The 23050-nt window shown below is 40.3% G+C and overlaps 1 protein-coding gene across 1 annotated transcript in view; it reads left to right on the plus strand.

The window, feature by feature from the left end:
* The window catches only part of MTPAP (mitochondrial poly(A) polymerase), a 34154-nt gene extending 11648 nt beyond the window's left edge, over positions 1-22506 (plus strand). Inside the window, exons 5-9 of the mRNA XM_006874027.1 lie at positions 4762-4973; positions 9863-10089; positions 19804-19896; positions 19977-20050; positions 22144-22506. Of these exons, the coding sequence (XP_006874089.1) occupies positions 4762-4973; positions 9863-10089; positions 19804-19896; positions 19977-20050; positions 22144-22506 (969 nt within the window). The remainder of the gene's footprint in view (positions 1-4761; positions 4974-9862; positions 10090-19803; positions 19897-19976; positions 20051-22143) is intronic.
* Positions 22507-23050: the final 544 nt, after the last annotated feature.

The raw sequence follows: 23050 nt of genomic DNA on the forward strand, positions 1-23050 counted from the left end.
GACTCCACGGCATATAACCACCACCCCCTAATTAAATGCTGGCATACTTAGAGGGGAAGGAAGACTAGACAATAATATTTTTAAAAACTTATCTGACAATAGGTTGTATTATAGGAATAAGAAATATTTTAAATATTACTGAATTAAATGTTTCTGAAGACATTTTCCAATTTTTACTTACACGATAGGGAAGAGAAAGTTTTGAAAAAGTCTTATCTTTGGTCATAACAGGTAACATTTTTCAGCATCTGGAATGTCCACACTCACAGTGTCATATTTCACAGTTTAAGTCCACATGTGGGTCTTGATCTTTCGTCCAGTCAGTCAGATTAGGATAGGCGTGCTTTTTTGTGCAATGATTAAGCTCTCGTCTACAAACAGAATTGTCAATGATTTGAACCTACCAGGGAAATTTAAAATTACAGCAGCCTGTCTTCCAGGGTGGTGCTGTGAGTCAGAATCAGCTGGATGGCGCACAGCAACGACATGTTGCCACATCTTAGTGACGTCATACATCTACTGTTTTATCTTTTACCGCAAAGCAGGTCTACAGAGACACTGTAAGCATTGTGGTCTTTCAAGCTCCCAGGCTGAGGAAGGCTTCGTTTTGCCCTATTTCCATGATCACTTAAGCAGTGGAAAGGCAAATTGGGGAATTGGTCCCTGACTCTTGATACTGCTGCTCACAGCTCAATGACCAGTATAAGATGTATGATTGCCTGACCTCACCTGGGCAAGAAACTGCTATTCTGCCAAATGCCAGGAACGTAGCTGGAGTGGGGCCTGCTTAGAGAAGAGTCTCCCTCCAATTTCTTTGTTCAGATTCTGCTGTTTAGATCAGTTCTATTCTTGTGTCATTTTCACGTCTCTTATCTGAATGATTTAATTGTTTTCTCATCTGTAGTGTTTATGAATTTGTTTTTAAAATCATGTTTTCATTCTTATTTGTTTCTAACATTTCCTGGGCTGCTGCGTCTGACGTTGCTCCTCTACCATTTAGTCTGATTCTAGTCTCCAAATTGACTTTCTTTGCCATCTGAGATTATTTGACCCCAAATCTGCCTCTCTCTTCAGGTCCTACTTAATCTTGATAGAAAATGGTCCTCTTTATTATTTTTCTCTTAAGGAGCTCCATACTTTGTGTCAGTTGCTTGAATTTGGGTTCCTGTTTCCCATGGGAGTCCTGGTGTGGCGCTGTGGGTTAATGCGCTGCCCTGCAAAGTTGGTTTGAATTGCAAGATCAGCATTTGAAGCTCACCAGCTGCTCCTTGGAAACCCCATACTGGGTCGCTTTGGGTCAGAACTGATATGCTGGAACTTAACAAGAATTAATTTCCCATGTAATTTGTGTGCATTTGTATTTTGCAGTACATTGTAGGAGGGAAACAAAAGCTGTCGAGATGTGTTATTATAAAAAGGCTCCACTGAATTTTTGGATCTTTCTTTTTATTCTCTGTAATAGAAAGGCATCCCAGTAAATAGAAAGCTACCTAGGCTAACTAAAAGAAACCAACCCAAATTAATTTAAGGGGGAAAGAAAGCAGTATAGGAGCTGTGACAGAGCCCAATGTCAGAAATGCTGCTGGCCTCGGCACAGGGCTAGACCTCTGGCCTGGAAAACTGTCTAGAACCCAAGATCTATTTGTTTCCATACATCTGCTTCATTTCTTTCTTTCTCTTTCCCTCATCATTCCTTTTCCCCTCATTGATTATCTGTGTTTTTTTTATCCTTATGGTCTAAAATATACGTTAGGAGCTCTAGTAGCTTAGTGGTGACAGGTAGTGCTGCTAATCTCACTGTCAGCTGTTCCATGGAGAGAGATGAGGCTTTCTGCTCCCATAAAGATTTACAGCCTTGGAAACCCTGTACAGGGTTGTGGTGAGTCGGAACCGGCTCCACAGCACATAACCACCCCCGCCACCACCACCCCCACCACAGCTTCTCAGTTACATGTGAGAGGGCTTTAAAACAATTTGTGGAAAATGAACTGAAAAGATACTGGAATTTTTCCACAGACTTTTTGAAGCCCCCTTGCATGTCAACCACAAGCAGAGACTGACTGGTTGCACCTTACTCTCCATTCCGATGTCCAGTAGACAGCTCAGGAAGAGTGGATGGTGCACTGCTACAGTGCTGCTGGTCAGCTGGCCAGGCCAGGAGGACTCCATTGGACACAAGGGGCTGGGTTTCCCCGTGTGAACGTGGCTGTGGAAGCCTTACTCCTTTTCATAGGAAAGAGCATGATTGCTGATTGATGCCATTGAGTGAGTTCCAAGCTTATAAGACAAGGATAGACTGCCCCATAGGGTTCCCTAGGCTGAGATTGTTTATGGGACTAGATGGCCAGCTGTTTGTTCCTGTGGAGCTGCTGGCAGGGTTGAATTGCTGATCTTTCTGTTAGAATTCAAGCACTTAATTCATTGCACCACTACAACTCCTCATGGTTGAGGGTGGGGAGCCTTTTTAAGACAGGCTGTTAACTGCCATGAAGTCAAGTCAGTCCCCTATTCCTGGCAATCCCATGCCCAGCTTATCAAAATCCTATTGGGAAGACCTCCCAGAAGGTCTCTGCTACGTGAATAATGCTGCCCTGAGGCAACATCTTTGTCACTTGGCTCATTTATGCAAATATTTCTCTGGGATAGTTTTCTAAGTTTTTTTTTTTTTTTTTTAAATGTTTTACTGTGAATGATGTGATAGTTTACATGGGAGAACATTAGTTTTACATTCATCCTATCCTATATTGTTTCATTGCCATGGTTGCAATACCCTCCATGCATCATCAACCAACCAAAGGGTATACACTAAGTTTTCTACACTTTTGATGTTGTTAAGTGCTGTTGAGTTTGTTCCCACTCAAGTGACCCCATATAGGGTTTCCAAGGAACAGTTGGTAGATTTGAACCATCGACCTTGTGGTTCCCAGCCCCAGTGTGTATCCTGTAGCACGATAGGCAAAGTATTAAGCATGAAAAGTTTCAGCAGATACTGGCAAGTTCTCCAACACGTGTACTAGTTTGCACTCCTATCCACAGTGTGTTTGAGTACATGTTCGCCTTCATTGACCGGTGAGTGAATTGTCAGCCTTTTTCTCTTAGCCAGTCTAGTACAGGAAATACCTCATTGCTTTTCTAATTTCCACTTCTTTAGATTTTAGAAAATGTGGGCATTTTTTTTTACTATACTCCTTAGCCTTTTTCTTTTTTTTTTCTAATCTCTTATGTAAACATCTTATTCATGTATATTGTGCACATTTTAAAAAGTTGTGTGTTTTGTCCCCCTTATTTGTTTTAAGAGTCCTTCTTAAATTAGGGAAATTAGTCCTTTGGGTAACATGGGTACTGTTGTCTTGCTTTGTCTTTTTGTCGCCTGAGAGTGTATTCTTTGCCCTAAGAGTTTTCAGTTGTATGCAGACATATGCCTTTTGTGTCATGCTGGAGAACCCTCTTCTACTCTGAAATTATAAAAACATTCAGCCATTATCTTCTCGTGTTTCTGCTAAAACTTTTTACATTGAAATCTTGTATGCATGTTGAATTTACTTTGGTTTTAGGACTAAATTAGGGATCTGGTTTTTATTGAGTTTATTTATTCCTCATGACCACTCTGAATGTGGCACTGGAGGATTAGCACTGGACTGTGAACCACAAGGTTGGCAGTTCAAAGCCATCAGCTACTCCTTGGAAGCACTATACAGTGTTGCTGTGAGTCGGAGCTGACTTGATGGTTTTTAACAGCAACAACAACACTGATCACTTGATTCATTCATTGTATTAATAATTTTTAATCCAGTAATTTGCAGACATCGTTTTATTAAATACTAAAAATGTCTAGATTGGTTGTTGCTAAGTGCCGCTGAGTTTGTTCTTACTTATAGTGATCCCGTATAGGGTTTCTGAGGGCTAGTTTGTTGGTTGGTTATGTGCTGTGGATTCAGTTCCGACTCACAGCGACTCTGTATATAGGGTTTTCTCCTGTGGAACAGCAACACACCAGGACTCCAAAATTCCTACAAATAATTAAGTCTATTTATACTGTCTTATTTTCTTCATTTGATTTGCTGTTCTTGCACCTGTGGGTTTATGTTGTTGTTGTTAAGTGCTGTCAAGTCAGTTCCGACCCATAACGACCCTGTACAGGGTTTCCGAGGGTGTAGATCCTTACGGGAGTAGAAAGCCTCATCTTTCTCCCGTGGAGCGGCTGGTAGTTTCGAACTGCAGACCTTAAGGTTCGCAGCCTGATTTGTAACCACTACGCTACCGTTTATAGCCTCTAGTAAAACTTGACAGCTTACTAGAAAACGGCAGATCTGTTTCACTGACTTTATAGAGTTGGTGGTTCTATATATGCTATCACTTTACAATGTATGCTGTTGTTGTTATGTGCCGTGGAGTCAGTTCCAACTCATAGCGACTCTGTACAGGGTTTCTGAGGCTGTAAATCTTTACGGGAGCAGAAAGCCTCATCTTTTTTCTGCGGAACAGCTGGTAGTTTCAAACTGCTGACCTTCAGGTTTGCAGCCTGATTCGTAACCACTGGTATATAAGGTAATGATAAAAAGACAATGATTGTTTATAATTTAGAGAAACAAAAGGCACAAGTGAAGATCTTTCACATCTACTTTCATCTTTGATTACATGAAAGATATCTATGGGGTCTTGATTTTTTCTCAGAAATCATTTAGAGTGCCCTTTTAGAAAGTTTATTTCAGAATTTCCTTTTGCAAAAATCTTCTGTTTACAAATCTTTTTATTATTCAGACCTCAGGAAATTTTCTGATGGAATTTCAAGTGAAAAGTGTATCTTCAGAAAGAATTGCAACTCAGAAGATTCTGTCTGTGATTGGAGAGTGTCTTGACCATTTTGGCCCCGGCTGTGTGGGTGTGCAAAAAATATTAAATGCTCGATGCCCGCTTGTGAGGTTTTCTCATCAGGCCTCTGGGTTTCAGTGTGACCTGACCACTAACAATAGGTAGGTGCAGCACTCTTCAGTGTATCATGTTAAATGCAAATATTGGAACAGTATAGTTCTCTTGTACAGAAACGATAGTTTTGGATTCTTAAATGTGCGTTAACAATTATTTTTCTTGTTTCTTGTTTTGTTTTTTTAAATGTGAACACTTGAGTTGAAAATAGGAAATACATTCTTATCTTTGTTTTGATGTTCCTAAAAGTGTAAGGATAGTATATTAAAATGTAGATTTATTGCACAAATAATCTGAACGGAAGAGCACAGAGCTGGTTCCTATGAGGCAGAGGTTAAAGAGGTCCTAAGTATCCAGTTTTTCCAAACTGCTGTACCATTCCTTCAAGAACTGTCAATGCAATGGCTCACACAGTTGTGGAAACTGGCAAGGCATCAGTCTGGGTGCCTCACCTGACCTGTGTGGCTGTTGGGGCTGAAGAATCCAAATTGGCAAGTCAGACAACCGGCCACTGGCTCACAGGGCTGTGGAGGTCGCTGGCTCAAGTCTCAAGAACTGCTTCAGTCCCAAGACCTAGAGGCCAGATGCAGGATCCAGAGAAACAGAAAACTTTGCCAGAGCATTCCAGTATATTGGGTGCAGTCCGCACCCTCAAAGAAATTAAGAGTAGTGACTTCAGTCAGACCCTCTAGTGATGTGTCACCTACTAAAGAGACGGAATTCTGGTGTGGCGCTGTTGGGTAAGCACTAGACTGCTAGCTGTCAGGTTGGAAGTTCAAACCTACCAGCTGGTCCTTGGAAATCCTACACAGGGTTACTATGAGTCAGAATTGACTTGATGGCACTTAACAACAACAACAGCTAAATATGTATCCTACCCTAATCCTGCCTCATTAACATGGGCATCTCAGTCCAAAATGGGACCATAACCACAGCACAGAGGCTAGGGTTTATAATGCACCACAGAATGGACAGCATTGGTCAGGAGAGCCAGGTGAGGGCATCCATCTCACCATACGTGTCTAATTAGCAGCATCTCAGAAGAACTGTATTTCATTGTTTTTATTGGTATATCCTGATAGAACGGTGGAAGTATTTCTTTATAGTACCTCTGTATACAGCCTGGCTTCACAAACTTCTTGGAAAATTGGATCGAAGGATGACAGAATATTTCCACAAACTTTTTGAAGGTCTTTGTACTTAGAAGATAAAGTAGCAATTTGAGTTTGACTAGAATTGCCACCAGGCCAACTATTTATAATACACAAATGTTATCTTCTTTCCTTAGGTCATTAAGTAGTTTAAGACTGGACAGTTTGTCTTCTGCATATTTGATTTTTATTATGCTTGCTAGCTGTTTGCTTTTTTTAAAAAAAGTGGAGTATGAATAACAAGTTTTTTTTTTTCATGCTCTAATTCCTTTCCTTCAGTTTTCACTAGGGAAATTTGTCAAGTGAGGAATTTACTTCCCAACTCTACTATTCTCATTGTATGTATTTGAATTCAATAGATTAACTATCTGGTAGGTAATCAATAACTAAAAAGAGTTTAAGAAAGTCCAATCTAGAGCAGTTTTATTTAAATGTGTTTATAACAAGCCAGTACTTCTGAATTCCTGTCTTGTAACCCATGGAGTAAAGGTTTTGTGATTTCATGCCAAATTTTAATATAAAAATATAAACTACATTTTCTATCATTACTACGTCACGTAGTCCACAAAGTATGACAAAATGATAGTATCTTTGTAATTTTTTGTTTTTTTCTGTCTTTGTCTTGTTGTTACAAGGTTTTAAGTTTTTGGTTTTTTCTGGTTTTCACATGCAGAAAGTTCATGTAAAAATGGAATAGAAAGATAATGGAATTTTTCTATGAACTTTTTGAAGCTTCCTCATCTGTTTACTAAGAAGCTCTGGTCATAGTGGTTACGAATCGGGCTGCAAACCTTAAGGTCAGCAGTTCGAAACTACCAGCTGTTCTGTGGGAGAAAGAGAAGGCTTTCTGCTCCCGTAAAGATTTACAGCCTCAGAAACCCTGTACAGGGTCGCTATGGGTCAGAACCGACCGGACGGCACTTAACAACAGCAACATCTATTTACTTAGTTTTCAGCTTAATTTAGGTTTATTTATTTATGTGTAAAATAATGAATCACTGTGATTTTCTCCTTTGTCATTTCTCAGATTCCCTTTAAACCCAGGAAGTAAATGTCCTGAGGATACTGTAGACAGTTTGAATTTTCTCTTTTTAAAGGATTTTGTGCCCTCTAGTGGTTCTTTAAAAATTTACAATGCACACATGAGCAATGTTATTTCTTATGTACCATAAAATTATTGTTATTGTTAAGCGCTGTTGAGTCAGTTCCAACTCACAGTGACCCTGTATATATAGGGTTTCCAAGGAGCAGCTGATGGGTTTGAGTCGCCAACCTTGTGGTGAGCAGTCCAGTGCTTATCATATAGCGCTATAACAGGACTCCACCATACAAGTTGTTGTAAGTGCCATTGAATTGGTTCTGACCGATAGTGACCCTGTATAGGATTTCTGAGGAACGGCTGGTGGATTTGAACCACCAACCTTGCAGTTCAAACCGACCTTATCCTACAGTGTGTGTAAGGTGGTCAAGTGCTTTAATCTACAGCGCCACGCCAGGACTCTACCATACAAGTAGCTGAAGACTAATTAGCTGTCTAGAGAGTGATGCTGTCAAGTCTCCTTCAACCAAATACAATTTTATTTAAACAGTTTTCAGATGAATTAGTAAACAGTATGCCTTTGCAAGTAAGTTATCATTTTCGTGCTTTGTTTTACTAAACTGGATGAGAAAAGATGATTCTCTTGAATAATAGAAGGTGATGTTTCACGTGAAGGATTTGGAATTCACAGCCTTGAGTTAGAATCCCAGTTCCAGCAGTATACTAACTATTGACAAGTTCTCTTTAATAGTAAAAAACATTTTTTGGCTTGAAAAATGGGCATGATTTCTACTCCTCAGGGGTGTCACAACACTGAACCAGTGACAGCTCACGTTGTTGCTGATCTGACGGCACTTTAACCGTAATTACTGTTGCTAAAAATTTGCATGTGTCAAACAGTGGGTACATGATTTAAAAATATAACTTACTAATAATTCTGTGAATTTTCTCAGGGAATCCAGACTTTTTAATGACACTGAGGTTGAATGAACCCCCAAAACTATTGCCCTGAGATAACCTTTAGCCTAAAACTAAAAATATCCCTTAAAATCTTCAAAGTAAACAACTGTTTTGCTTAATTAATAAAGAATGCCTACCTTAGCATTATGTTTTATTTTGTTTCCCCTACATTTGATTGATTATTATTGAGAATTTACACGGCAAAACTCATTACACTAACTCAGCATCTTGTGCTTGTATAATTGAGTGACGTTAATGACATGGTTTGAGTCACACTGCCATTCTCTCCCTCCTTTTCTGAGGTATTCCTCATTACCATAAATTCACTGCCCTCTTAAGTTTCCTGTATAAGTTTTGGGGTTGTTGTTGACAATTTTCATCTCATACAGGTAGACAAATACTGATTTAGACCACTGTTGTAAAAACTCAAGAAAAGGTTTTCATACTGAAAGAAACATTCTTTGATGCTTACCAGGTATGAGAGGGGGATGCAAAGAGGGTAATTCATTGGTTAGAGGGTAGACACATGTTAACTCAGGTGACAGGATGGAGCAATGTACAAGAAGGAGGAGGGTAGTATACAGAAGGGGGAGGTTTGGCAGAAGACTGATGAAGACCGGTGAAGACATAGGAAGCTACACAAGAGCTAAAGGGGATAGAGGTCAGTAGTGGCATACACACACACAAACTTGGGACAACAGTGTTCTGTGTGTAGGTATGTGGACAGACAACACAGACTGAATGAAAGAGGAGTAGAATATATTTATATATATATATATCCCAGAACTATGTAAGAGTTTGAAAGAAGATATTTGTACATGAGTAACCACAGGGAGGAAGTGGGACAGCTCGATGCATGGAAGGGATTGCAGTCATTGAGGTGAAATCAAGTGTATGATTTGTCCCATGTAAAACTGGTGATCTTGTCTGTCAGCCTTCACTCAGTAATTCACAATGGAAAAAAACAGTGGCTGAGCCAGTTAAATTGAAGGCCAGAGACGTTAGCTCAGAGGAAGTTTATGATAACTGGTTGTTGAAATTACAAAGGCATGATATTAATAGATTTTCTTGAAAGGCACTGGATAATCATGGGGCCTTATTATGAAGACAATTTAAGAAAACAGAAAATTGCATTGGTGAGACAAAGGCCAGAAAAGTTGCACTGAGGAATTATTTTTCATCACAAAATACACCTGCTCATTCTTTCAGGGTAGTAAGGGCTGTCCTATGAGAAACCTTACCCCATCTGCCCTAAAGCCGTAATCTTCCCTCTTCAGACTTCTTTATATTCCCCAAACTCAAAAAACATTTATAAGGAACCAGATTTGAGTTTCTAGAAGATGCCCAAACTTCCGTTTTAGTGTAAATTGAAGAGTGTAGAAGTCTTGAGGGAGGGGTTTCTTTTTGATCACCCTCATGAAATTAAGATGTAAAATCCCATTTACAAAAATAGTTATAGCTTTATTGATAATTATTAAAGGAGCAATTAGGTAGTATATTTTGCTATTTTATGGAGATCATGTTTAAGGACTTTAACTTAAAAATGCATAAGTTTTACAATTACAGTGTTATTCTCAACATTTAAAAAATGTTTTAATGAATGAGTTTGATATTTAACTCTTCATATTGCAAATGTATCTTGCTTTTGATTATGTGATCATGGTGTTTTGAATACATTCAAGTGTATTAAGGTAAATATATATGCTTCCAAGTACACTCATATGCCTTATTCTACCTTTGCATGGGAATTTTGGAGGTTAAAATTTCTTTTCATTGCTTTTTAAAGGATTGCCTTGAAAACATCTGAACTCTTGTACATGTATGGTGCCTTGGACTCCCGAGTAAGGGCCTTGGTGTTCAGTATCCGATGCTGGGCTCGAGCACATTCACTCACAAGTAGTATTCCTGGTGCTTGGATTACAAATTTCTCCCTGACAATGATGGTCATCTTTTTTCTCCAGCGAAGATCACCTCCTATTCTTCCAAGTCTAGATTACCTACAAACCCTAGCAGGTAAGGCTAGATTCGGTCCTCCCTTACTCTCTATTTTCTCTCTGATGTTTTGAATGGTTATGATTATCGTGTGTTTACCAAGCCATGCATTTGTTCGTTAGTTACTTAATTCAGCTTTGTATTTTTTTTTATTGAAGTCTTACAATCCAAAATTTAAGTTTGTTGTTTTTGTAAATAACCACAAGGGGTCACGACAGCAGACGTCTGTAAAGTTGGGCTGGTAGAAATTTTTGAGAGTTCCGTCTCCTTAGTGTTGTTACAATGATCTCCTTAGTTTTTTACAATGATCATAAAACAGTGATCATAAATGAGCCTCACCCGTAGTTGACCAAGTCTGGAATGACCTGAGGGGAAAACATTTTTTAGATACAGCTTTTGATTGTGTTAACATTTTCAAAGATGGCTTTCCGAGTGTGTGCTTATTCATAGACTGTATTAGAGATGCTGGAAATGGCTCGAAGATCCTTTAAAGATCCCAAGCGTTGGGCTGCTAACCAAAAGGTAGGGGCTCAAACACCAGCCACTAAGCAGGGAGTCTGCTTCTGTAAAGAGTACAGCCCTGGAAACCCTGTGAAACATTTCACTCTGTTCTGGTGTGGTGCTGTAGTGTAAGCATTGAACTGCTAGCCACAAGTTGGGCAGTTCAAGCTCTCCAGCCACTTCTCAGAACACCCGGTACAGAGTTAGTAAGAGTCAGAACTCAGTCCTCAGCACAAAACAACAGCGTAAGGTTGCTATGAATTGGAATTGACTTGAGAGCACTTAAGAGTTGAGGTATTCTAAGGTGGTTGTTGTTAGTCTAAAGTGTCTAGTCAGCTTGATGAATAGCGACCCTGTATAGGGTTTCTGAGGAGTAGCTGGTGAGTTTCAATCGCTGACCAGTTTATGGTTCAAACCAACCTTGTTGTCTAGTGCATTGACCGAAATGGAAACAAAAATTTGATACTTTGCGTAAGAAAATACTAAACTATTACAGTTTTAACTTGTAAAAGTACAACAATTAAGGAATACACTCAAAGCCCCTGTATATATGCAGCCAAATCATTCTTTTGAAGTATATCTCTGAATCTTCCTTGCTTAAAGTAACCTTAACAGTGTTTTTATTTTGAATCGAATATTGTTATAGAAACCAAAGTTTTTCTGGCATGGTGATTTAAAAAATTCCTATTTGGTAGTATGGTTGTCTATGTGTGCTTCCTGACACTACCTCTCACCCTGTCCTAACCCACAGATTACCACTTCCAACAACGTGGATTGCTTTTGGCTGTAGTGATCTCTTTTATAAACGGATCGTATAGTGTGTAGGCGTTCTGGTAATGTAGTGGTTATGAATTGGGCTGCTAACCTCTATGTCAGCAGTTTGAAACTGCCAACCATTCTGTAGGAGAAAGATGAGGCTTTCTACTCCCATAAAGATTTGCAGCTTCAGAAACCCTATTCAGGGTCTCTATGAGTCCGAACCAATTCCACGGCACACCTCCACCCCTATAGTCTATATTCCTTTTTTTTTTTTTTTTTTTAAAGGTTTTTATTGTAGATTGAGTGAAAGTTCACAGGGCAGATCATCAGTTTTACACTCAATAAAATCATATACCTTGTTTCATTACAATGATTAAATCCCGTCCATGTACCATCAGTTATCAGTGTTTCTCTCTATTCACTTCAGCTCTTTTTTTTTTAAAGAACCACTCAGGCATAAATAATACTTTACACCACCAAAGGGCACCTTCTGCAAGTCTGCCTCCTGGCCGCCAGCTCTCAGTCCCTCTCTTCCCATGAATCTAGAATCCTCAGCTGCTCCCTCTCTCCATGTTCCCATCTCTGCCTCCATCTCTGGTGTCACTGCTTCTCTGGATAGTCTGTGTTCTTTTGTGTCTGGGCTTTCCCCCTATGCAGTATGTCAGGGAGGTTTATTCATAATGTTTGTACACCATTCATTCTCATTGCCGTGCCGAATTCCCTTACATGAGTGAAACCAAAAACCCCACAGCAAACTCATTGCCATTGAGTTGATTCCAACTCATAGTGACCCTGAATAGGGTTTCCAAGACTGTAAATCTCCATGGGAGCTGACAGTCTCATCTTTCTCCCGTGGAATAGCTGCTGGGTTTGTACCACTCACCTTGTAGTTAGCAACCCAACTCCTAACCCACAGCACCACCAGGGTTCCTTTTATATGAATATACAAATCTATATGTAAACAGTAATTCTATGTTTTCATGGGCATTTACATGATTTCTGTTGTGGGCTTTTACAAATTGTTGCCCTGCACACATCTTTACACATGTCTTTTGGTGGATACAGGTGCTTGTTTCTGTCTAGTAGACAGTGGAGGGGTGGGAGTTGTGAGTTTTAGGATTCGGGTGCTTTCAGCTTTAGTAACTAGATGTTGCTAAACTGCTTTCCAAAGTATAAACTCACTGGCAATATACAAGTCCTAATTAGTCTTTCTTTTTGCCAGCACTTGGCATTACCATTTTATTTTAGTTCTTCTAAGGAGCCCTGCTATGGCCCTATAGGATATAGGTTCTCTGGAGTAGTGCTGTGGGTTAATGCACTATAGTGTAAGATTGGTTTGAACTGCAATGCCAGCGGTTTAAGCTCACCAGCCCCTCCTCAGAAATCCTATCCAGGGTCACTATGAGTTGGGACTGACTCTATGGCACTTAACAACAACAACATTTAGATTCCTTAGAAAGACTAGGGAATTTAGTCTTTGTGGAGTAAAAGGTCTGGTTATTTGTATTTTTCCTGTACTATGGTTATGGAAGTTGGTACTATTTTCCCACCCAGTTTAGAGGGTCCTTTCTTTGGCCCTCCCAAAGAATAGACCTAGCTTCCTGTTAGGGAAGAAGAGATCTGGATGATCTAGCTGCTTCTTTAAAGATCAAGTTTCCATCAGACCTGGTACTTTCAGTTTCTAAGCCTTTGAGAGTTCTCTAATGCTTACTTAGTTGTTCTTGGCTTTCTTTATTGTTAGTTTAGGATTGTGGTTGTTTTCAGGTCTCCTAAGTCACTGCTCTCAAGGTCAGCAGTTCAAAACTGCCAGCTGTTCCACGGGACAAAGATGAGATGTTCTGCTCCCGTAAAGATTTACAACTTTAGAAACCCTGAGCAGTGTTGCTATGGGTCGGAACCGACTCCACGGCACATCACAACAATAACAAACCCTGAGCCAGGGTCACTATGGGTCGGAACCGACTCCACGGCACATAACAACAACAACAAACCCTGAGCAGGGTCGCTATGGGTCAGAACTGACTCCACGGCACATCACAACAATAACAAACCCTGAGCCAGGGTCACTATGGGTCGGAACCGACTCCGTGGCACATCACAACAACAACAAACCCTGAGCAGGGTCGCTATGGGTCAGAACCGACTCCACGGCACATCACAACAACAACAAACCCTGAGCAGGGTCGCTATGGGTCGGAACCGACTCCACGGCACATCACAACAAGGCATTGCTACCAGTTCATCTGTTGTTCAACTTTTAAAAAAATAAGAAAATCTTGGTTGTTCTTGTCTTTTTTGTTCTCCCTGGAGTTCAGGTTTCATATCGTTCATCTCAGATCGGTGGTGCTCTTCAGCACAGGCTGTCCCCCGAAAGGCAGAGTGCCGCTGAAGCAGGCAGCATGGGGTGGGAACAGGTAGGCCCACACCTCTCTGATTACACTAAGTGATTCATAATGAAAAGTACATGTGTGACGAACAGTATCTAAGTATGACTTATGTACTGGAGTGGGGCCCGCCACAGACCAAGAAGGGTCTTTGAAACACTCGGCATGACCATGTGGAACTCACTTAGAGTCTTCATATGACTGCATCCAAGTCTGTAAGAAAAAGTTGCTTAGATTTGCGTTTTTGAAAATTACTCTGGCTGAGTGGGTTAGAAGGAATCACAATGACAGCTTGGCTAAGCTTCCTGCCTAGCAACTTTCCTCACCCCCAAATATTAAAGTTAATTAGCCTACGTGAGTTAGGAGGGCAGAACCATCTGTTGCCTTCTCCCATTTCATTACTGCTGACCGATGGCACGCTAGAGGCTTTTGATCTGGTAATGATGGTAATAGAAGCTGAATGTGTTCAACTGTTTCAGTTTCATCTCAGCGACTCTTCTTAATAACGTGGTGTTGGTTGCCATCTAGTGAATTCAGACTCCTGGCGACCCCATGTGTGCAGAATAGAACCGCTCTGTTTTCAAGGCTGTGACATTTTGGAAGCAGATCACTAGACCTGTCTTCTGAGACTCCTCCAGGTGGATTAGAATCATTGACCTTTGGGCTAGCAGTCAAACATTTAACCATGTAGGCCTCCCAGATATTTTTTGTAAAAGAAAAATTTCTATGCCTTTATATGAACTCATGTTGTTACCATGTGTCTTATTGATATATGTGCCAATTTTGGGTTCTTTATTGAAATTGCATGTGGCAGACAGAACTGATTTTTGGTCCCGATGTGGCACTGGACTGCTAATTGCAAAGTTGGCAGTTCAAATCCACCAGCTACTCCTTGAAAACCCTACACAGGGTTGGAACTGACTTGATGGCACTTAACAGCGATGATCAGAAAGATTAGCCTAAGTGATTGTGTGCCCTGTATTATTTATTCTGCAGTTTTGTTGCTCTGTTGAGAACCAAGAATTGCCGGGATGGGTCTCTATACAATCATGAATGATTCCAGTGCAGGGTTTCTGAGGCGCACAGCCCTGTGTAGGGTCTCCGTGGAGCAGTTTTGTGGGTTTAAGCCACTGTGCTTGCAGTTAGCATTTTAGTGCTTATCCTCCAGCTCCACACCAGGACTCCATTATGATGCATTGTTGTTTTTGATGTGAAGTGCTATAGATTTGGTTCCGACACGTAGTGACACTTTTAAGGTTTCAAGGAGCAGGTGTGGTGGAGAGCTGGAACTGCAATCTAGTGCTTACCCTACAGAATTACACAAGGACTCCTTGTAATACATTATTGTTGTTAAGTGCCATTGAGTCGGTTCTGACCCATAGCGACCCTGTATAGGGTTTCCAGGGGGCGGCTGGTGAGCTTGAATCACCAGCCTTGCAGTTCAAATGGCTTTGCAGTCTGGTGCATTAACCCACAGCGCCACACCAGGACTCCTGTAATGCATTAGTTCCATGAAAAATGTGGAAAGGGTTTTTAGTCTGGAGTATGGGAGTGTTGATGTTTACTCAGTGAATTTCATTTGTCATGTGCATCGTGCAGTAAAAGAGTATTTGCTGTACCAAAGGAAGCAAGGGCAATACATTTAGGACAGACCTAACCTCAGTAGTGTATATAATTCTTAAGATCACATGTTTACTAAAGAGTCAGTCTTCAAGTTGCGATTATAAGTTAATAATGGTACTTATATGGCTATTTTTCTCACAAGTAAGGGTGTTTGTATTTACTTCTGAATTTTTACCAGTACTTCAGATACCATTTTTAAGAAGAAAGCTAATGCCACGGGACTAAGCAAATAAAGACAGGGTCGTATTCTGGGTTGGTTTAGACTAATTTTTCTAAGCAGAACTTTCTGCAATGATGGCAGTGTTCAATATCTGCTGGTCAGTCTGGTAGCAGTTAGTCATACATGGCTGTTAAGAATTTTAAATATGGCTAGTGTGACTGAGGAACTGAATTTTTTATTTTAAATAGCCATCTGTGGCTAGTGGCTATAGCACTGGACCACGTAGATGTCTTTTGGAAGACTGTTGTAGTAGGAAAACGGAAGAGAAGAGTGGGCACCACCTGACAAGTGAACTGTTTGTTAGCCTTGAAGTCTTTAGAGATTTTAAGAGAACAAAGATGGCCCTGTCTTAAATCAAAGGATCTTTTTTTTTCCCTTTAAGTCTTAGTATTTTCTGTTTAAAAATCTTTAATTTTTAAAATGAATAGCAATACGTGTTGAGACAGCTTTGGTTTTCTCACTAGGCTTAAACATGGATTTCATTCTTTCTATGATGCTGTTGTTGTTGCTAAGTGCAATGGAGTCAGTTCGGACTCAGCAACCCTGTATAGGGTTTCCAAGAAGAGGCCAGTGTGTTTGAACCACTGGCCTTGTTACTTGCAGTCCAGTGCTCTGTGGTGTTAGGTTCCATCAAATTGGCTGTGACCCATCCAGAATCTTCAGAGGTGGGAAATTTCTATTTGAGAGGACAGACAGACCAGCCTGGAGCGGCTAGAAGAACAGAAGATACTTCTTGAAAGAAAGACCAACAGGAAAAATACAAAACTGATTCCTACAAGAACAAGCAAGTTGCTCGCCCAGGAGACATCAAGGCAAGTGGTCCCCTCAGAGCAAACCCTCTTCCAAGACTAAGACTCAATGGGAATACACGCTCTGATTGGTGACCCACGTTTGTCACCGATAAGGGGAAGTGAGGGAAAAACAGCACTGAATCTGCAAGCTAAGTCCTACAATGTTCAATAGACTCCTGTGAATCCTGGTGGAGACCTGGTTGGCCAGCAGTGTGGCGAGACCTGGGGACTCTTGGACCCAGAGTCAGTGAAATAGCCACAGAGGACTAGAGTGGAGAGTGAAGCATCCAGCTAATAAAAAGAGAGGGCATATGCATAAGAACACCCACACTTGCAGATAATATCCACTTGACCTGGCTTCAATGACTAGATGATCAGATCTCAACTAGAAGAAGGAAGAAGAGGAAAAAAAAAGAGTACTCTGATACAGCTTGATGAACTTGATCTACACCTATGGATGCAGTAGCTCAAAAGAGGGAACAAATCTTTACAGAGAGGATCATTCCCACCCCCTCCATACATGGAGTAGACAGGGATGGGCAACTTGGACATTGGCTACCCAAAATGGGGGGTGCTACAAAGGCAAGAAGTGACTGGCTTACAGGCTTTCAAGAGGGAGCCTAGATCCAGAGGGCATGGAGGAAGGTAGAATTTCCACTGAGTAGTATCCAATCTGTCTAGGTGGGGTTGATGAAGGGAAATTTGGATAGGTTTCTTTTGATTACAATAGTAAATAATTGTTATCAGGACTGATTGTGAGGGTTGGAAAGGTAGATGTTTTGTAGCAAGGAGGGGAGTGATTAAGTTTTCAGTCTAGGAGCGGTGGTCCCTGGGACTATCAATGGAGAAGAGCAGAGAGCAGGACCCTACTCAGAGAAGCTGTGATGCCTAAGATGTAAGCAGAGAAGATGACGTGGAGAGATGGAGCAGCTGGGGTCTTTAGACCCAGAGAGGGAGAGGAGCTCTGTACTGATGACCAGGGGGCAGGCTTGCAGGGTATAGCCTTTGGTTGGTTGATGATACATGTAGGGTATTGTAACCATGGCAATGAAATGATATACGATAGGATGAATGTAAAACTAGTGCTCTCCCATGTAAAGTATCACATAATTCACAATAAAACATTAAAAAAAAAAATCAAACAACGTATTGCATTAGGCAAATCTGCTGCACAAGACCTGTTTAAAGTGTTGAAGAGGAAAGATGTCAGCTTGAGGACTAAGGTGCGCCTGACCCAAGCCATGATATTTTCAATAACCTCATATGCATGCAAAAGCTGGATAGTGAATAAGGAAGACTGTAGAAGAATTGATGCTTCTGAGTTATGTTGGAGGAGAATATCAAAAGTGCCATGGGCTGCCAAAAGAACCAACAGATTTGTGTTGGAAGAAGTGCAGCCAGAGTGCTCCTTGGAGGTCAGGATGGCCAAATTTTGTCTCATGCTTTAGACATTTTGTCAGGAGCGACCTGTAGCTGGAGAAGGATATCATGTTTGGTAAGGTGGAGGGTCAGAGAAAAAGAGGAAGACCCCCAACGAGATGGATTGGCCAAGTGGCAGCATCGATGGTCTCATGCGTGGCAACAGTAGTGAGGTTGGCCCAGGATCGGGCAATGTTTCGTTCTATTGTGCATAAGGTCGCTATGAGTCGGTATCAACTCAATAGCACCTAACAACCACATAGCACCTTATGCCTAAGGAACAAAACATTGCCACCTCTGTGATTGTTACTATGTTTGCGTACATTGCTTTGGCTGTTGGGGAAGTCTGTGTCATTGACAGTGTCCTTTGTGTCTTGCTGAGGGTTTTTTTCATTTTCTTGACCTGCTTTACCAACCACTAGTTCTTACTCTTTCTTGGCAACATGTTCAAAGTAAGGGAGCTAAAGTCTTATCATCCTCACTTGAAAGTAGCATCCTGGTTGTAAGTTTTCTAAAATGGATGTGTTTTTCTGACAGTCCACATAGTCATGTTCTTTGCCAGCACCACAGTTGAGACACATCAATTCTTGTGTTTTCCTCTGGCCTTCTCCAGCTTGTGTGTCATAGTAATGCTTTGATTGTAGGTTGACAGTCTTAAAAGAAGTAGGACAGCCACTAAAAGGGGATTGAAGTAACGAAAAGCAACAAAAAAGGGAGTCACACGTTTGAAGAAAGATTGCTTTTCCTCATTCTGATTCCTGTTTGATAATCGGTATTTACAATCACATAGTGTAGTGGATAAGCACTGGCCTGCTAAACCCCATGGTCTATGGCTCAAACCCACCAGCCGTTCCTCAGAAACCCTATACAGGGTCCCTATGAGTGGGAACTGACTGGACAGCGCTTAACAACATCACATGCACGTCAGAATTAACTCAGTGGCAGCAGGTTTTGTTAACAGCTTGGCGTTAAGAGTTAGTGCTTAGATTTTTGAAGTAAGAGTGGGATTCTCCCCACCACGTCAAAGGGAGGTAGAGTGGATAAGGTGTCTCACAGTGACCATATTCATCAATAATTAGGAGTGTGCTTACCACTAATGATATAGGAGTAAAAGTGACTACTGCAGTCCAGCATATTATGAAATTTGTTGTGGTGAATCCCAGTCACACCTTAAAAAACAAACCCAGCAGCCTTCAAGTTGGTTCTGACTCCTGGTAGGTAACTCCTTGTATGCAGAATGATACAACTGAATGTTCCATAGGGAAATTTTCAGTGGCAGGGGCCTTCTGAAAGCACATTGCCAGACCTTTATTATGCGGCACCTATGGGTGGATGTGAACCACCAACCTCGTAGTCCAGGACGTACTGTTAGTGCTTGCTGTCCAGGGACTCCCCAGTCACTCTGTAGTGTGTGCATCTTGTGAAACACTTGAAGTTTCACAAAACTCTTAAGGTGTATTCAGTTTGTGCCATGGATGAATAGTTGAGTAAATGAAGAAAGAAGTGGTAAGAATGAAAAGGTAGATCTAAATTAAGCATTACTGATTAAGAATAATGCCAGAATTTGACTTGGTGAGAAATGGGATTTACCTACGTATTCATGTCTAATTAGAAAACTGATTACCTTGAAGACAGGTTAGGAATCATTGGACTGTTGATGGACAGCGATTGTTAGTAAGAATAATTGTAATGTTCACTTTGCTGCTTTCTAATTAAGCTTAAATCTCTTCAAAAGCATTTGAAAAACCCTGTTATTGTTGCTAGCTGCTGTGGAGTTGGCCCCTAATTCATGATAACCCCGTGTACAACTGGATTGTGCATGTGTTCGAGGTTTTGATTGGCTGACTTTCAGAAGTAGATTACCAACTCCTTCTTCCTTTAACTCATGCTAGTCATAACCTGTCAATAGATAGAATACTGACTAACAGCTCAAATTAATCTGTAGTATTGGTTACTTTAAATACTAGATTCCATTTCTGAAGAAGGGATTATCTTTAAAATATATTGTGAAAGATGTTTCCATCTCTGTTTATTTAAGATCCAGAAGATGAATGCATAATAGAAGGCCACAACTGTACATTTACTGGTGACTTGAATAAAATTAAACCTTCAGGAAACACAGAGACACTAGGTAAGTGATTTTCCTTTTCTTTTCTTTTTTTGGATTGAAACAGAATTTACTCTTAATTTCCTTGTTTTCTTTCTTTGCAGAGTTACTACTGAAGGAATTTTTTGAATACTTTGGAAATTTTGCCTTCAATAAAAGTTCCATAAATATTAGACAGGTAAACATGTGTTAAGATTTGATTATTAGGTATTTGGTGTTCTACTGTACTAATTCTAAATAGTTGGTTTCAAACCACACTAACAATTGCTATTGAATTAAAAGACTACAGTTGTCATGGAGTCCGTTCCGACCCACAGTGACCCTGTATAGGGATTCCCCTGAGTGGCTGGTGAGTTTGAACTGCTCACCTTGCAGTTCAAACTGACCTTGAGGTTGAGTGCTCAACCTGTTGCACCACATCAGGGTTCCAAAGACTATAATTGTTGTTGTTAAGTACCCAGGAGTCAGTTCTGACTCATAGTGACCCTGTACAGGGTTTCCGAGGCTGTAAATGTTTACGGGAGTAGAAAGCCTCATCTTTCTTCCGCGGAACAGCTGGTAGTTTCAAACTGCTGACCTTGAGGTTAGCAGCCTGATTCATAACCACTACGCTACCAGAGCTCCTTGTAGATATTAATAAGGAAATGGATGCCTAGCTACATCATTCGAGTAAGATTAGTCATCTCATTTCTTCTGAAGAACAAAGCCCGGGCTCTCACCTGAGATGGAAAGCTGCCATCACTTATGCCTGTCCTGGACAGTGTGGAATATAGTCTGAAAACCTTCCTGGAAATCATCATTTTCCATGCAGATATTTTAAAACTGGATTTGTGTTCCCATGGAAGAAATTAGATGCACATTCGCAAAGATTTTAGTGATTTCCTCATGTTGAGTTCTATATAACTTATTTTTAATTAGAGGAAGTGAATTTACGATTTGGTTCATTTCAATAGTTGAAATGATAAACATTTTTCTGGAAAAAAAAAAAAAAACACCAGAGCAGAACACAGGCAAGATTTATTTACAAGTGGGGATACGTGTGAGAATGCTCTGTCTGAGCCTGTCCTGTTGATCATTGAATTACTTGGTTGTAAACTAAACTGGCTTTATAAAACACATGCCCAGATACTAAGCTTTATTCTTGTGTTTGTTTTGAACTCTCCTTTGTTCATTCTTCTCATATCCTCCCAATGGAGACCCTTTTTTTTTTTAAAGGGATGAGATGGGCACAGAAAGCTCTAGAATGCAGCCCAGAAGAAAAAGGGCACCAGATACACAAAGCATTCTGTCCTTGTTGTAGTATTATATTCAGGCTCACAGAAGGTGGACAGGGAGATGAAGGAAGTTGGGGAGTAAGCAGGTGCTGCTTATGCTGGGGACTCTTGCCCATTGGGTTTATAGTTAGTACTAAGGAACTCTTGGTAGTGTAGTGGTTATAAGTTGGGCTGCTTAACCTCAAGGTCAGCAGTTTGAAACTACCAGCGGTTCCGCAGGAGAAAGATGAGGCTTTCTGCTCCCGTAAAGATTTACAGCCTCAGAAACCCTGTACAGGATCACTATGAGTCGGAGCCGACTCGACGGCACACAACAACAACATACGTGATATTATGTGAAACAGAAAAGATTATACAGACTGATGGATCACTGCTAGCTTTAGCTTTTTGTTTTATTTCCTTCTATGAGGTATTATGTGACCTCACAGAGCTGTATTATTGGAGCTTTAGGGAGGTAATAGAAAAGTTTTACTGTTTTAAAATGAACAATGAGTAACCTTTTGTTCCTTTTCTTCTATTCTCATTTTATTCCTGGGAAATATACATTATATATTTAAGTATTCTAATTTTGTGTGCTTCTTTTTCCACAGACTTTCAATTAATACTTATATTTTTAGCTAGATTCAAAAGTATATCTTCATGTTTTGCCTTTTTTTAAAAAAAAAAATCCTTTTCAGATCTATCCTATAGTGAAAAATTGTTGTCTTATTTCAAAATACTTTTATTGGTTGATTTAGCCCAGACTCCTTTCATCTGAACGATGACATCAGCATCCGTAGCTCATAGAATGAATATATTTTTCCACAGTCCAGAGAAATGTCAGAAGTATGCACACATACACACATACATACCCAGTTCCTTAGGGAGCTAATGCAGAGTTAATGCTGGTATTTTATATGTTTGTGACAAGTCAGTAAACTAACCAAACTCTTTTTACATTTGAGCCCTTCATGTATTTTCACATACACCTTTTTCTCTTCTTTGTAATAATCTACAGGGAAAGGAACAAAACAAACCTGAATCTTCTCCTCTGCACATTCAGAATCCTTTTGAAATTTCTCTCAACATCAGCAAAAATGTAAATCAAAGCCAGCTGCAGAAATTTGTAGAGCTGGCCAGAGAAAGTGCCTGGATTTTACAACAGGAAGATAAAGATCGTCCTTCCCCATCACGTAATCAGCCCTGGGGGCTGGCCGCGCTCTTACTGCCATCTGTGTCAAATAGTAAGTTTCTTGACAAAAAGAGAAGGAAAAAGCCTGCCAGTGAAAGAATTAAAAACTTGTTAGACTCTATAAAAGGTAGCAATACAGAAAATTCCAGAAACACCAATGGCAAAAGAACAGTTAGTACTCAGGCATAATGGCTACTGCTCTTTGCTTTAAGAGCCTTTTTTTAATCATCAAAAATCATCTGTGGAGCACCTGGATAAACCGAAGTAAAATTTTCATGTATCTCAACTTTCATCTAATAATCACTGTTGATGGTATTCTCGCTGACCCACTTGGCTTGAGCTCAAGTTCGAAGAGACATTTCCCATTTTGTGTCATTGATCAGCTTGAGACCCACGTCAGGAACTTTATGAGAACTTCAGCCACAAGGAAGGATGAGAGAAGATTGGAATGAACTTTCAGTAAATAGATAAATTTACATGAAGTGAGTGATACTAATCAGATTTATAATTCACTTCAGCTTCCTGGTTGTACATCACTTAAAAAGGCTTCTCGTTTGTGCATGTGTAGACAATGAATGCAATAAAACTATAATCTTTGCTAGTACTTTTAAATATGTATTGTTGTATTCTTCAAGTACGATACTATTATAAATGTAACGGGTAGGTACTGATTCCCCTACGTTTTTGTCTTTTTAGAACACATGAGTCAGCCATTTCAGTCACTACATTCTAG

Source organism: Chrysochloris asiatica, unplaced genomic scaffold, assembly GCF_000296735.1.
Source record: "Chrysochloris asiatica unplaced genomic scaffold, ChrAsi1.0 scaffold00258, whole genome shotgun sequence".
Taxonomy (NCBI): Eukaryota; Metazoa; Chordata; class Mammalia; order Afrosoricida; family Chrysochloridae; genus Chrysochloris; species Chrysochloris asiatica.